The 14191-nt window shown below is 40.1% G+C and overlaps 1 protein-coding gene across 1 annotated transcript in view; it reads right to left on the reverse strand.

The window, feature by feature from the left end:
- The window catches only part of LOC114660816 (docking protein 3-like), a 70413-nt gene that overhangs the window by 13963 nt on the left and 42259 nt on the right, over nt 1-14191 (reverse strand). Inside the window, exon 2 of the mRNA XM_028813730.2 lies at nt 2372-2683. Coding sequence (XP_028669563.2) covers nt 2372-2683 — 312 coding nt within the window. The remainder of the gene's footprint in view (nt 1-2371; nt 2684-14191) is intronic.

Here is a 14191-nt window from a genome sequence, read left to right on the forward strand (position 1 = left end):
GCCACTAAAATCTCTACATGACTTCTGAAGGTGTTCTGTAGTATCTCACACCAGGATGTTAGCTCATGTAAGGTGTGAGGTTGAGCCACTGCGGATCAGATTTGTAGTTCCAACACATCCCACAGATGCTTGATTGGATTGAGACATTGGGAATCTGGTGTCCAGGGCAATGAACTCTTCATCAAGTTTGTCAGACCATCCCTAAAGAATATGTGCAGGGTGGCATGTGGTATTATCCTGTTGAAAGATGCCACTTCCATATAGGAATACTGTTTTCATGAAGGGGTGCACTTAGTATGCAAAAATGTTTAGGTAAGTAGTACACATCAAATTAATGTCCACATGAACGCCCAGACCCAGGGTTTCCCAGCAATATATTTCCCAAAGCATCACATTCTCTCCACCAGCTTTGTCTTCCTTCCACAGTGCATCCTGATGCCATCCCTTAGCCATATGAATGACACACGTGTAAGCAAACATCCACATGTTGCAACAGAAAACCAGATTTGTCAGACCAAATGACCTTCTTCCATTGATCCAAGGTTCAGGTCTGACACTCGGATACCCATTGTAGGTGCTTTCAACAGTGGACAGGGATTAGCATGGGCACTCTGACTGGCTTGTGGCTACCTAGTCACATATGTAGTATGGTTCGATGCACTGTATGTTGTGGCACATTATTTGTGTAACCATCATTATAATACTGTATACATAGTATCACTTTTGTCGGTGTGTACCAAACATGATAGCCCTTTTTTGACTTCTCACATCTTGGCCCCCCAATACCCTGTCAATGATTTGTTGTGTTTCCCTCCTTGGACCACGGTCAGATGGTGCTCACTATGGCTGGTCATGAGTATCCCACATGTTCTGCTGCTTTGGAAATGCTTCTACCCAGTTATCTGGTCATAATAATTTGGCCCTCATCAAAATCGCTCAAGTCTTTACTCCTGCTCACATCTTCTGCATTCAGAATGTTTCGATTAAGAGTACCTAATGTCAGCTTACCAATTAATATATCCCTGACCTTGACATACACCATTGTTATGATAGTCAATATCATTTGTTTCATAAGGAAGTAGTTAGAGTATAATGTTTTATAAGGTTAGCAGTCATCCTATGGTGATGTCACCTTGATGACCTCAAATATTTCTGTTCCCATAGCAACTTTATCATTAGAAAAAAGCTCCTAGAGAAGCTACCCGATTTGTTTGTCTCTCCATAAAATCATACAGTAGACCAATTGGAGATCCCAGATGCATCTAAACAAAAGGAGAAAGTGAATGTGGTTCCAACAGTGGTGGAGTGCTTAAACAGCCATATTGTCATCTGGTTTTGCCCTTGCATTGTTGTTCCTCAAACATCAGATCCGTATGAGGTCCTCCTCCCCTAATATTTTATAGTGTCTGCTCAATTACCTTCCTTACTTCGGAGACAGATCAGTTGAACATTATTCAAGACCTGAATATGGGGAAATACAACTAGATGTAGCAGAGAGAGTCAGACCAGTGATACTGTTGGGGTTTCCTCTGGGGTTTTATTTTTGACTTTCCTTTTCATTTGCAGCTTTGTAGTCAGAAAGTGTGACTGCTGGGGGAGGTTCACTGCTGACTATGAGATGACCTTCTTTGGGCTTGAGGCTCCTAGTGTACTTCACTGTGCCTCACTGGCTGAGGTGAGTCATATCTTTTTCACTTAGCATTGGTCCTCACTGTAGCCTTTAGGCAATTAACATGGTGTTTAAATAAGTTTAATTTTCTCGCCTGTGCTCGGACTTGAGGCTCCTTCAGCTCAGGGTCCTTACATTGCCACATACTTTATGACTTTTTAAGTCTTTCATTTGCCTTTAGCCCCTATAAGGAAAATTTTAGCTTAGCATGTGGCAGCTTCTTTTTTTATCACACAGTACCCGAGGTTCACTTGAAAACTTCTGTTAATGCTTTAGGGAAATATGCAATAAATATCAACAGCCATAACACCAGGTTTACAATTTTAGAAAGTGTTGTGGTTACTTTACTAAGGCGGCAGTCTAACACTTATGTAGATATGGAAGCTAAATTTGCTCATGAACAAATGTGATCTCTTCAAAGACGATAGTGCAGACTGGTCTAATTTTGGCACAACTTTACACACAGGTACTTCAGCTTCACAACATTTGTGATGATAGCTCTCTTTTATAGACTTTCTTCCATTATATCTCTGTCAGTATCTCCACCCTGTATTTTAAATACTCCCCCCATCAGTTCACCAACTCTCCTTTATGTGTTTGAACTATATTGTAGTTGACATGATGATGATGATGATGACTCTTTCAGAACTCATTCAGTTTACAATGCACCAACTTTACCAATGGCATGTTACCTGCTATTACCTGGAATGCCAGCTGGCATAGAGTGTCTATCCATTCCTGTGCTGATGAGCTGGCAAATACATAGGTGCGTTGGGTAGTGTTGACGTAGAATGCAGTGGTGTCTTTGGGACAGACCTCACATGGTGCACCACTGATGCTAACACAGTCCACCAGGCGAATCAGTTTCTTCTCTCCTTTCCTGGTCTGCTTCGTGGATGGTGAAACCTGGCTGTCCAACTTTTCTACCTTGTCCCGAACTTCAAAAAACTCTATTCGCCCAATGCCATAGGAACTTCCAGGGTAGAGGATGAGCCAGGCTTTTTTCCAGAATTTCTATAACAGAAAAAAAAACAAACAGAAAAAAGAGAATAAGACCATACTATACTACACTGCTTCAGGGATTTCAGGACATTGCTGAAAATGAGGTGGGCAGAAGGAACAGGGTCTGGGACATGATTTGGAATGACGTAAGCGCTGCATTCTCCAGTAAGCACTTGAGCTGTACTGCATGTCTCTGAATGACGAGAGGTACACAAATTCAATTTAATTCAATTTTATTTGTCATTCAGCAGAACATCCAAGATGTGCTGCAGAACGAAAATATGATGCACAAGACATTAATAAAAACACATAGTTAAAATCAGCCTACAATAAAATACTAAAATGCTTCATTTAAAAGACAAATGGCAGTAGGAAAAAAACTTTTTAAACCTGGTAGTTCTACATTTCAGACTGCGGTACCTTCTGCTTGAGGGCATGAGGGAAAAGAGTTCAGAGGCAGGATAAGTAGGGTCTCTAGAAATCCGCACAGCTCTGGCCAGACAGCGTTGTTTTGTCAAATCTTGTACATTTGGCAACGGGGCTCCAATGATCCTCTCCGCAGCCCTCACCACTTTTCTCAGTGCTTTCCAGTCCGAAGCGCTGCAGCTCTCCTGCCACAGAGAGCTGCTGCTGGTTAGCACGCTCTCTATGGTCCCTCTGTAAAAAGTGGTGAGGACTGACTTACTGAGATGGGCCCTCTTTAGCCTCCGCAGAAAGATCAAGCGCTGGTGAGCTTTCTTGATGACGGAGGAGGTATGCAGGGACCAGGTGAGGTTGTTCGTCACATTAACTCCCAGGAACTTAGTAGACTGCACAATTTCCACAGCAGTGTTCTTAATGTAGACCGGGATGTGTATCAGCTGTTTCTTCCTGAAGTCGATCACCAGTTCTTTTGTTTTTTCGACATTCAGTATCAGATTGTTTTTATCACACCATTCCACAAATGACTTCACCTCCTCTCTGTAATCCCCCTCCCCGTCACCTCGAATGAGACCCACCACTGTTGTGTCGTCCGCATACTTAATAATTTGGTTTGTGCTGAACTTGGCACAACAATCGTGGGTCATGAGCGTGAAGAGGAGGGGACTTAGAACACACCCCTGTGGAGAACCTAATCTAAAAATGCCAATGGGTTTTTACAAATAAATTTTGCTGGAGAGTAGCAAAGTATCATTATTATACTTAATATTCCAATCCCAGCATCTTCATCTTGTTAAGAATTCAATACGACTATATTTATCTGTTTTTAGGCTACTAATATTATTCCATCCATCCTTTATCCAACCCACTATATCCTAACTACAGGGTCATGGGGGTCTGCTGGAGCCAATCCCAGCCAACACAAGGCGCAAAGCAGGAAACAAACCCCGGGCAGGGCACCAGCCCACCACAGGGTGCGAACACAAACACACCCAGCACACACTAGGGACAATTTAGAATCACCAATGCACCTAACCTGCATGTCTTTGGACTGTGGGAGGAAACCGGAACACCCGGAGGAAACCCACGCAAACATGGGGAGAACATGCAAACTCCACGCAGGGAGGACCCGGGAAACGAACCCAGGTCTCATAACTGTGAGGCAGCAGTGCTACCCACTGCGCCACCAATCCACCCATTAATATTATTCATTTTCTTTAATATTTTATCCTTATTTTTCCAGCACGATTTATTCACTATTTTGTGTTTTTCTTTGTTATAGATGCTGCCATTTTGTGTGCCAGCTCACAATGATGTTGTGTGGTTACTATGTCACTGCAATCATCCAATAAAAGATAACCGAACACCTTGACATGCTTCGAAGCATTTAGAAATCTTTCTCTTTTTTAAAGAACTGCCTTTAATATTTGCTTAATAGCAAATAGCATTTGTTTAAATAAAATTTCATTCATTTCCAGAACTATACATTGGAACTGGAGGGTTATTATACAGTACAACGATCAAGTCAAGTAGGTACAAGCAAAAGAAAATCATTCCCATGCTTATTAGAATCAATCCAATAAATTATAAAAAGAGTTAAGATTTATTAATTTTCAGGAACAGTAAAAACCACATGCCAGCCCAAGAGTAGTTATTAACCATAAACTCATCATTAAGATGAAAACAACAGAAGTTAAATAGAGACATTAACAGGAGCCCAGCAGATTTATTGCAGAATGAGTTTTTGCCACATTCTAAAGAAGCTCTGCACAAAAGACATTTTTATTTTTCTAGTTTTGTGTAATATAAAAAATTATTTTCCCATTGAGTTATTGGGGGTGCTTTAGATTTTTGACAAACCTTAGGGTAGACATAGAGGTAAAGATAACTATTTAGAAACTCTTACTGATTTATAGTTCCTCCTCATGTTTTGTCCATGGATTTTTGATTAGCACTTTGGTTTTGGTGATGACCTGAACAGAAACTGGAGTAATAGGTTTTGTTTTCCCCTATAAGAAAGACACTAGCTCATCTCTGCACAGCTCCGGTTCAATTGGATGGATCCACCTTTTGTCCATTTCAGCCATAATTTCCTCCTGTTTGTGCCTTTTTTCATCCCAAAAGTTTGTAACACACTGGGCTTCATTTTGTGTCAGCCTTACATGAAACTGATTTTAAATGCCATTTGACACCTGCGAGAGCTTCAAATGATATGCAAAAGCGCATGCAGAGACGGGCGTGCTTCCTGTAAGACCTTCAGAACTGTCATTTGTAAATTTTTAACAGTGGATTTCAGCTACAGAACCTGTCCCTCCCATTACAGTGTTATTTATTATCTATGAGAATATATTCTATAGTTGAGTTTATGTGACATTTTTTCCCCTCTTTAATAACCTTGTAGGTGCACCATACTTCTCTCTTGGGCCTATAAAAACTGAATTAAATAGATCACTGTCTAAATGAAGTTTCCCTATAAAGTTTTCCTCATGTTTCTGTGGTTTTTCTACTTTTTTCTCCCAAAAATATACTTGGTAAGTTAACTGATGAGCATCATTTCAAGGTTCAAAGTTTTTATTTAGTCATGGTTAATTGCATCCGATAGCAGACAGAAATAAAATAAAATGAATAGATAAAACAGGTTAAAACTTACACAGAAATGCTCAAATATTTACATCATTTAAAAAAAAATTATTTGCTAACTACTTCTAGCAACTTGATAGTAAGTGTTACTTAAAATGTTTATATCATACTGTGACTATTAGGGGAGTTAAAGCACCCCAAATCCCAGACACAACAAACATGGCACCAGTCCCGGTACAATAGTTTATTGGGTTTATTGTCACAAATACCTTACAAAAGGTGTTGCAATTAACAAGAAACAACTGTGTTCTTCTCCTTCTCTTTTCTCTCTCCTTGCACTCCTCCAGATGAGCTTTGTCCTTCTTCCACCCAACTCCAACTTGCCTGGATGAGGTTGAGCAGCTTCTTTTATCTTGGACTCGGGAGTACTTCTAGTGCTAAGGGCGCAGCCCAATGGAATTACTTCTGGGTCAAACGGGATGATGAATACCTGAAACTGCCCCCGGTGGCACCACAGTTGCCAGCATACATTGCGGGTGTCTGTACAGGTAACATTGCCCAGAGAGGCTGCCACTTAACCTAAGGCCCTGATAGGTTGTGTCCATCTACCCTTCCATCATTCTGCCCTCCCGGCTGGGTATTGTTCCTTGGCCCATCCCTGCTGGGATGTCATTATACCCATGGCTACAATGGCATCTTTTCTCAGTCTCCTGGCTGAGGCAGGACAAACCTCACCTTCCTTCTCGTACCTTCAAAGGGCTGGCCTCCCATTCAGGTAAGGAACCTTGCCCCTTCCCCGCCGGGATGCCTGCCCATGTGTGCCACCCATCACAAATACATATGAAAAACCCACAATTCTAGATGTTTTTTTTTTCAATCTCCAATATTCCTTATTAAAAAGACATATGGTACAAGGAAGACAGAGACTTCTGGAGCAATTTGTGTGGGTCTCTTAAATGAATATCCTTCCTGATTTACTTTTGTAGGTTCTGTGTGTAATGAGTGTGTGTTATCAGTTGAGATGATTGCCCTCTGACACACTTTTAGCAAATCATCTACATCGGTCCCAATTGCTTAAGCTGCATATCTGGTATTCTGCAGGAGCTTTTTAAAATTTTGGTTAGTCAGACCACTAAACCAGGCAATGAAGATGAAAGTGATGACGGCTGGATCATACAGTGATAAAAGGACAACATGTAGTCCTTGTCCACTTTAAATATTCTGAGTTTACAAAGGAGAAATAAGCAGTGATTGCATTTAGAGTATATGTTTTGTATTTAAACTCTAGGTAACACTTTAGTTTAGGTACTGCAAAAATGCATCTATTATTCATTAAATATTATGTGACAACACTTTAACATACACTTCTTTGGGTCTTCATAACAGTTACAAAGCATCCAAAGAGTGTTTATTCATCTCTATAATGTCACCTACTAACACAACTTCACTTTGGAGTGGTCTGAGGTGGTTTAACTGAGACACAGTTCTCTTGATATTACATATTTAGTATAAGACCTGAGAATCCTTCAGATTAACAAGCCATTTTACCATCATGGCAATATGCCGGACTGCACAGAGATCAATAACCTGTCTGCTGATGTTTTATAAGTGTTATGAAGACCATTAGAGTAATCGGACAATAGATGTGTTTTTGCAGTATCTTAACTAAAGCGTTACCAAATTGTAATTTAAATGATTATCTAGGATAGTTCCTAAGTATTTATACTCAAGCCACTATGACTACCTGGGCGGCATGGTGGTGCAATGGTTGTTCTGCTGACTCGAAATAAGGAGACCAGAGGGTTTATATCTTGTGTGGACTTTGCATGTTCTCCAACATGTCTGTGTGAGTTTCCTCTGGGTGCTCTAGTTTCCTCCCACAGCCCAAACACACGCAGGTTAGGTGGATTGGTGATACTAATTTGGCCGTAGTGTGTGGCAGGGTGTGTGTGTGTTCACCCTGCGACAGACTGGTGCCCTATACTGGCCAGGCTAGGCTCCAGCATCCCCCCACAACTCTGTTCGTAACAAAGCAGGTCAGAAAATGACTATTTCTACCTGCTCCTGTCTTTTTGTCACTTAGAGTTCTTATTACACCAGTTTATTAAACAGTAATGGCTCTCATCTTCTGCAGATATACAGTGGTGTGAAAAACTATTTGCCCCCTTCCTGATTTCTTATTCTTTTGCATGTTTGTCACACAAAATGTTTCTGATCATCAAACACATTTAACCATTAGTCAAATATAACACAAGTAAACACAAAATGCAGTTTGTAAATGGTGGTTTTTATTATTTAGGGAGAAAAAAAAATCTAAACCTACATGGCCCTGTGTGAAAAAGTAATTGCCCCCTGAACCTAATAACTGGTTGGGCCACCCTTAGCAGCAATAACTGCAATCAAGCGTTTGCGATAACTTGCAATGAGTCTGTTACAGCACTCTGGAGGAATTTTGGCCCACTCATCTTTGCAAAATTGTTGTAATTCAGCTTTATTTGAGGGTTTTCTAGCATGAACTGCCTTTTTAAGGTCATGCCATAGCATCTCAATTGGATTCAGGTCAGGACTTTGACTAGGCCACTCCAAAGTCTTCATTTTGTTTTTCTTCAGCCATTCAGAGGTGGATTTGCTGGTGTGTTTTGGGTCATTGTCCTGTTGCAGCACCCAAGATCGCTTCAGCTTGAGTTGACGAACAGATGGCCGGACATTCTCCTTCAGGATTTTTTGGTAGACAGTAGAATTCATGGTTCCATCTATCACAGCAAGCCTTCCAGGTCCTGAAGCAGCAAAACAACCCCAGACCATCACACTACCACCACCATATTTTACTGTTGGTATGATGTTCTTTTTCTGAAATGCTGTGTTCCTTTTACGCCAGATGTAACGGGACATTTGCCTTCCAAAAAATTCAACTTTTGACTCATCAGTCCACAAGGTGTTTTCCCAAAAGTCTTGGCAATCATTGAGATGTTTCTTAGCAAAATTGAGACAAGCCCTAATGTTCTTTTTGCTTAACAGTGGTTTGCGTCTTGGAAATCTGCCATGCAGGCCGTTTTTGCCCAGTCTCTTTCTTATGGTGGAGTCGTGAACACTGACCTTAATTGAGGCAAGTGAGGCCTGCAGTTCTTTAGATGTTGTCCTGGGGTCTTTTGTGACCTCTCGGATGAGTCGTCTCTGCGCTCTTGGGGTAATTTTGGTCGGCCGGCCACTCCTGGGAAGGTTCACCACTGTTCCATGTTTTTGCCATTTGTGGATAATGGCTCTCACTGTGGTTCGCTGGAGTCCCAAAGCTTTAGAAATGGCTTTATAACCTTTACCAGACTGATAGATCTCAATTACTTCTGTTCTCATTTGTTCCTGAATTTCTTTGGATCTTGGCATGATGTCTAGCTTTTGAGGTGCTTTTGGTCTACTTCTCTGTGTCAGGCAGCTCCTATTTAAGTGATTTCTTGATTGAAACAGGTGTGGCAGTAATCAGGCCTGGGGGTGGCTACGGAAATTGAACTCAGGTGTGATACACCACAGTTAGGTTATTTTTTAACAAGGGGGCAATTACTTTTTCACACAGGGCCATGTAGGTTTGGATTTTTTTTCTCCCTAAATAATAAACACCATCATTTAAAAACTGCATTTTGTGTTTACTTGTGTTATATTTGACTAATGGTTAAATGTGTTTGATGATCAGAAACATTTTGTGTGACAAACATGCAAAAGAATAAGAAATCAGGAAGGGGGCAAATAGTTTTTCACACCACTGTAGTTCTGCATATATGAGTGTTGTTGAATGAGTGAAACTATCCGTAATAGACTGAAGAATCATGCACGACTGATTTCTGTCTCAAATCCTATGCAGCTAGGATAAGCTCTGGGCCCATACACAAGACAAGCATGTTTTTAAAATGGGCTTATAGATTGCATTTAATGCACATTCTTCACTAGATACGCGAGTCTATGTTGCACACACAAAAAGCTACCCGACCCAATGAGCTCATAATGTGCCATTCATGTAACCACTGTTTTTTCTTCTGCTGCTCAAGTAGGGAGAAGTGCCAGAAACACATCAACACAAGACAAAAATGATGAGAACTTAAACAGTCTGAGAAAAGAGTGGAGGCCATTTTGAGCACCAAGCAAATTAAAATTTGTCCACCACAGTTTATTTAAAAATGTGCACAGCAATATTGTCAGTGTTAAATAAACTCTTATTAAAGTGAATACAGGAAAACAATGTTTTCACACATACACTTTGATGGGTTACTTTACCATTTCAGGAGCTTATTTGGCATTGAGAGTATGGCTGTGTTGCCTTCTAGATATATGAAAGAATGAAACTGGTGATAAAGGGAAGACTGACTGGGCTGAGTAGATAATGACAGTGTGACTCATGAGAGAGTCGGCAGAGTGCTTATTTGTTTATTTGCCTTATTGTGCTTCGCTGAGGCAGAAGGAAGTAAGGATAGCAATTTGGGAGCTGCTTGTATCACTGGGAAATTAAGTCAATTTACCCATTTTAACCAACTTGTCCAGTTCAATGTCACAAAACTGGGAGAGAAATCCCCATCTTTACTTTATAGATGCTGGACAGAGTGCAGTAAGTCATTGTGCAAGCTTACAGTTTGGTTTAGGACTATATGGATTGATTATAAAAACTGTGGTTAGAAGCAAATGCAAAATCTGAACAGTGTGATGTGTTCAGTAAAAATTTAACAGAATAAAAAGACAAGCGTCCGTGTATCTGTGTGTCTGTCTGTTTGCTATAGGTCAGGAAGAAAAACTTAAAAATAGACAAAACATAGAGAAAAAGGGTAATAAAAATCAAAAATGATAAGAAATATACAAAATAAAAAGAAATAAGAAAAATGAGTCTTATCAGCTTATTCTGTTGTCCAACATTACTCGCCAGCAACAGCAGCATGGTAGCGACTTTCTTGTATCCACTCGGACCACGTGAACGAGGTTAATAGCTGTAATGCTAATGACTGATAACTTCATGTGGTGGGCAATTGATGAGTGAAAACAGCAATAAATTAATACGCACATCGGGAACTCTCTTGACATGACTAGGCTAGAGTCGCTAAACAAGGCCAATGTGGTTGTGTCCACTGACACGTTTTCCCAGTATAACACTTTGACTATAAGGGTGGCCAGATCAATTAGCGTCACTGAGAAGAAGCAACAAAAATGGACGGCTCTGTCTGAAGAGGAAAAGGCCGCCATGAGGGAAAGCATCAGGTGTGCATTATTATACCCGACCAAATGGACAATCCATGGATCAAATAAAAAACATGACAAAGTTGATTACTTAGATTTCAGACCATCTTAGATGGGTAGCAAAGCTAGTAGTAAATAATGCATTCATTTTATATAATTTTATAGCTTTTGGACTTGTATACTTTAATTTTAGCAAGGCACTTGTAAATCCGTGACATGTTTTAAAGCACAGTGAAGTTTTTAACTTGCATGTCATAACAACATAAAAACACATTACCATTATCTGATGCCATCACGTCAAACATGGATTTTACTTCAAAGCCTTTGATTCCTCCTTTCCCAAATGACACTGTACAAAGACAACTAACTGTCAAAAGCTAACATAGGTGCATAAAGCGCCATGGGTATACAAGCTGGCAAAACAGCACACATTATTTATGATCATTTAAACAAAGACCTCAGGCAGAAGGTGGCATGGCTTTACCTAATTTTCAGTTTTATTACTGGGCAGCAAACATACAAGCCATAAAAACCTGGACACAAATAAATGAACATACACAGGCTTGGTCTGCAATAGAAGTAAAATCCTGTAGTACTTCTTTATACTCCCTGCTCTGCTCTCCAATAAATGCAAGTTATCGCAAATATACTAATAACCCAATTGTGCTTTACTCACTCAGAATATGGAACCAAATTAGAAAGCATTTTAAGATGGAAAATCTTTTATCAGTGGCACCTCTGCAAGAGAACCACCTCTTTCAACCTTCGCAAGTATATCCAGTTTTTAATACCTGGAAAAGTTTTGGGTTTAAAATGCTCAGAGATCTTTATATAAACAACATATTTACATCTTTTGAACAATTAAGTTCAAAATTCAACCTCCCAGCTACACATTTCTTTTACTATCTTCAAATTAGAAATTGCCCGATTTCCCCCACCTTGCACCCTCCACAATGCTGGAAAAAATACTGCTCAATTTCGAGGAAATAAACACTATTTCCGCAATATATAAAATCTTATTAGAGTCCCTACCTTTCAAAGATCCAAGAGGACATTGGGAAGAAGATCTCTTAATCAATATATCAGAAAAGGAGTGGAAGGTAGCAAAGCAGAGAATTCACTCGAGTTCTATATGCGCAAAGCATAGAATTATTCAACTAAAAATTATATATCGAGCTCATCTGTCTCGCTTAAAACTGTCCAAAATGTTTCCAGGGCAGGATCCAACCTGCAAACGCTGCAACCAAGCTCCTGCCTCACTGGGTCACATGTTCTGGGCCTGCACCAAACTAACATCATTTAGGACAAAAATTTTTAAGTGCCTCTCAGACAGCCTTGGTATCACAATTCCTCCTAACCCATTAACAGCTGTGCTCAGTGTCCTTCCAGACGGACTTGAATTGGAGAAGGACAAGCAAACGGTGATTGCATTCACTACACTTTTGGCACGCAGACTTATTTTGTTAAATTGGAAGAATCCTAATTCTCCTCTTATAAGTCAGTGGGAAACCGATGTTTTATATTATTTGAAATTGGAAAAAATCAAATTCTCAGTTAGAGGATCTGTACAAAATTTTTTCAAAACCTGGCAGGATTTCCATCCATCCATCCATTTTCCAACCCGCTGAATCCGAACACAGGGTCACGGGGGTCTGCTGGAGCCATTCCCAGCCAACACAGGGCACAAGGCAGGAACCAATCCCAGGCAGGGTGCCAACCCACCACAGGACACACACAAACACACCCACACACCAAGCACACACTAGGGCCAATTTAGAATCGCCAATCCACCTAACCTGCATGTCTTTGGACTGTAGGAGGAAACCGGAGCGCCCGGAGGAAACCCACGCAGACACGGAGAGAACATGCAAACTCCACGCAGGGAGGACCTGGGAAGTGAACCCAGGTCTCCTAACTGCGAGGCAGCAGCGCTACCACTGCGCCACCGTGCCACCCCCTGGCAGGATTTAATCAGTATTAATTTAGAATAAGAGAAATAACTATTACCGCATTTAACTCCCTTCTCCATCTCTTATTTACATAGATATTTACTTCTCCCTTTCTTTTGTTTAAGGTTGCCTTATTAAAAAGCCTTAAGCAATTTTCCTTTAGCTAAGCTCTCCTTCTCAGGGGTGGGGTTTGATTTGTCTTCAAATTTGTTGGGTTATAAATTGATCTGTTTGTATGGAATGATTACAATGAAAATTAATAAAATAAAAATATAAAAAAAATAAATAAATAAACATGGACGTACTATGTAATGAGCATAAGAAGGGTCACCTTAACATTATTTTGCAATACAGGACAAACCTCTGAAACAACACAACAGTCATGTTACTGTCTAACATTGGCCAATAATATATCATGTAATATCTTTTGCATATTTAAGTAAATACAGTATTAAATACACTAGGGGGCTCCGCCCCCTGCTCGCTTCGCTCGCCAACCCCTGGTGTTGTGAATGACAAAGAGCGTGATGTATGAATGAGATATAGAATAGTGTGAAAGTGTAGATGATGCAAATAGAAAGCAAACAATAAAGTGTGTGGCTCAGTGTAAAGGTTTATTGGAAAATTTCTTTGTACACGCCGTTTAAGTGTAAAAGGTAATTCCAGGTCAGAACTTGTAATGTCAATGAAGATGGTTATTGTTGTGATCAGAGTCAAGTTTGTCAGAGCTTAGAAAGAGTTGTGTCTCTCCAGGACGTAATGGAATGACTTGGGTATTTATGTTTTCCACATTAATATTTTTTGGACATAATATAGTGCGTTGTGTTAAAAGGGGCATTTGGTCTAATGAGATTGCTGTTCCAAATCTGTCTGTAACTAAGTCGTCGCAGATAAAGGCTTGAGGAATTGTAATAATATGTGGGTGAAGTCCATCTGTTTGGTGAGTGTACCATCTCCCAGTTGTAATAAGCAATTGTTATGATCTGGTTCTGGACATCGTATCTTTTTTACTAACTGTATCTTTTGAAAGAAATGCCAATTATCTGCGTATTTTAAGGTGCATTGAACAATAGCTGAGCGCATGTCATGTGGAAGAATAGCTAAGCACTGTCTAAAATCTCCTCCTAATAAAAGTACCTTTCCTCCAAAGGGAATATTATTATTCACAAACGTTTGTAGACGTTTATGAATGGTGTTGAGTAAGTGACTGTATGCCATTGTACATTCATCAATAATTAACATTTTTGCAAGACGGATGTCACGTGCAGTGCCACCGTTAATGTTCATAGTGGATACCGATTTGTAGGATCTAATGCAGTTGATAAAGATTTCACTTTCAGGTACATCGTTAGTTAGAAGC

Source organism: Erpetoichthys calabaricus, chromosome 11 (assembly GCF_900747795.2).
Source record: "Erpetoichthys calabaricus chromosome 11, fErpCal1.3, whole genome shotgun sequence".
NCBI lineage: Eukaryota > Metazoa > Chordata > Cladistia > Polypteriformes > Polypteridae > Erpetoichthys > Erpetoichthys calabaricus.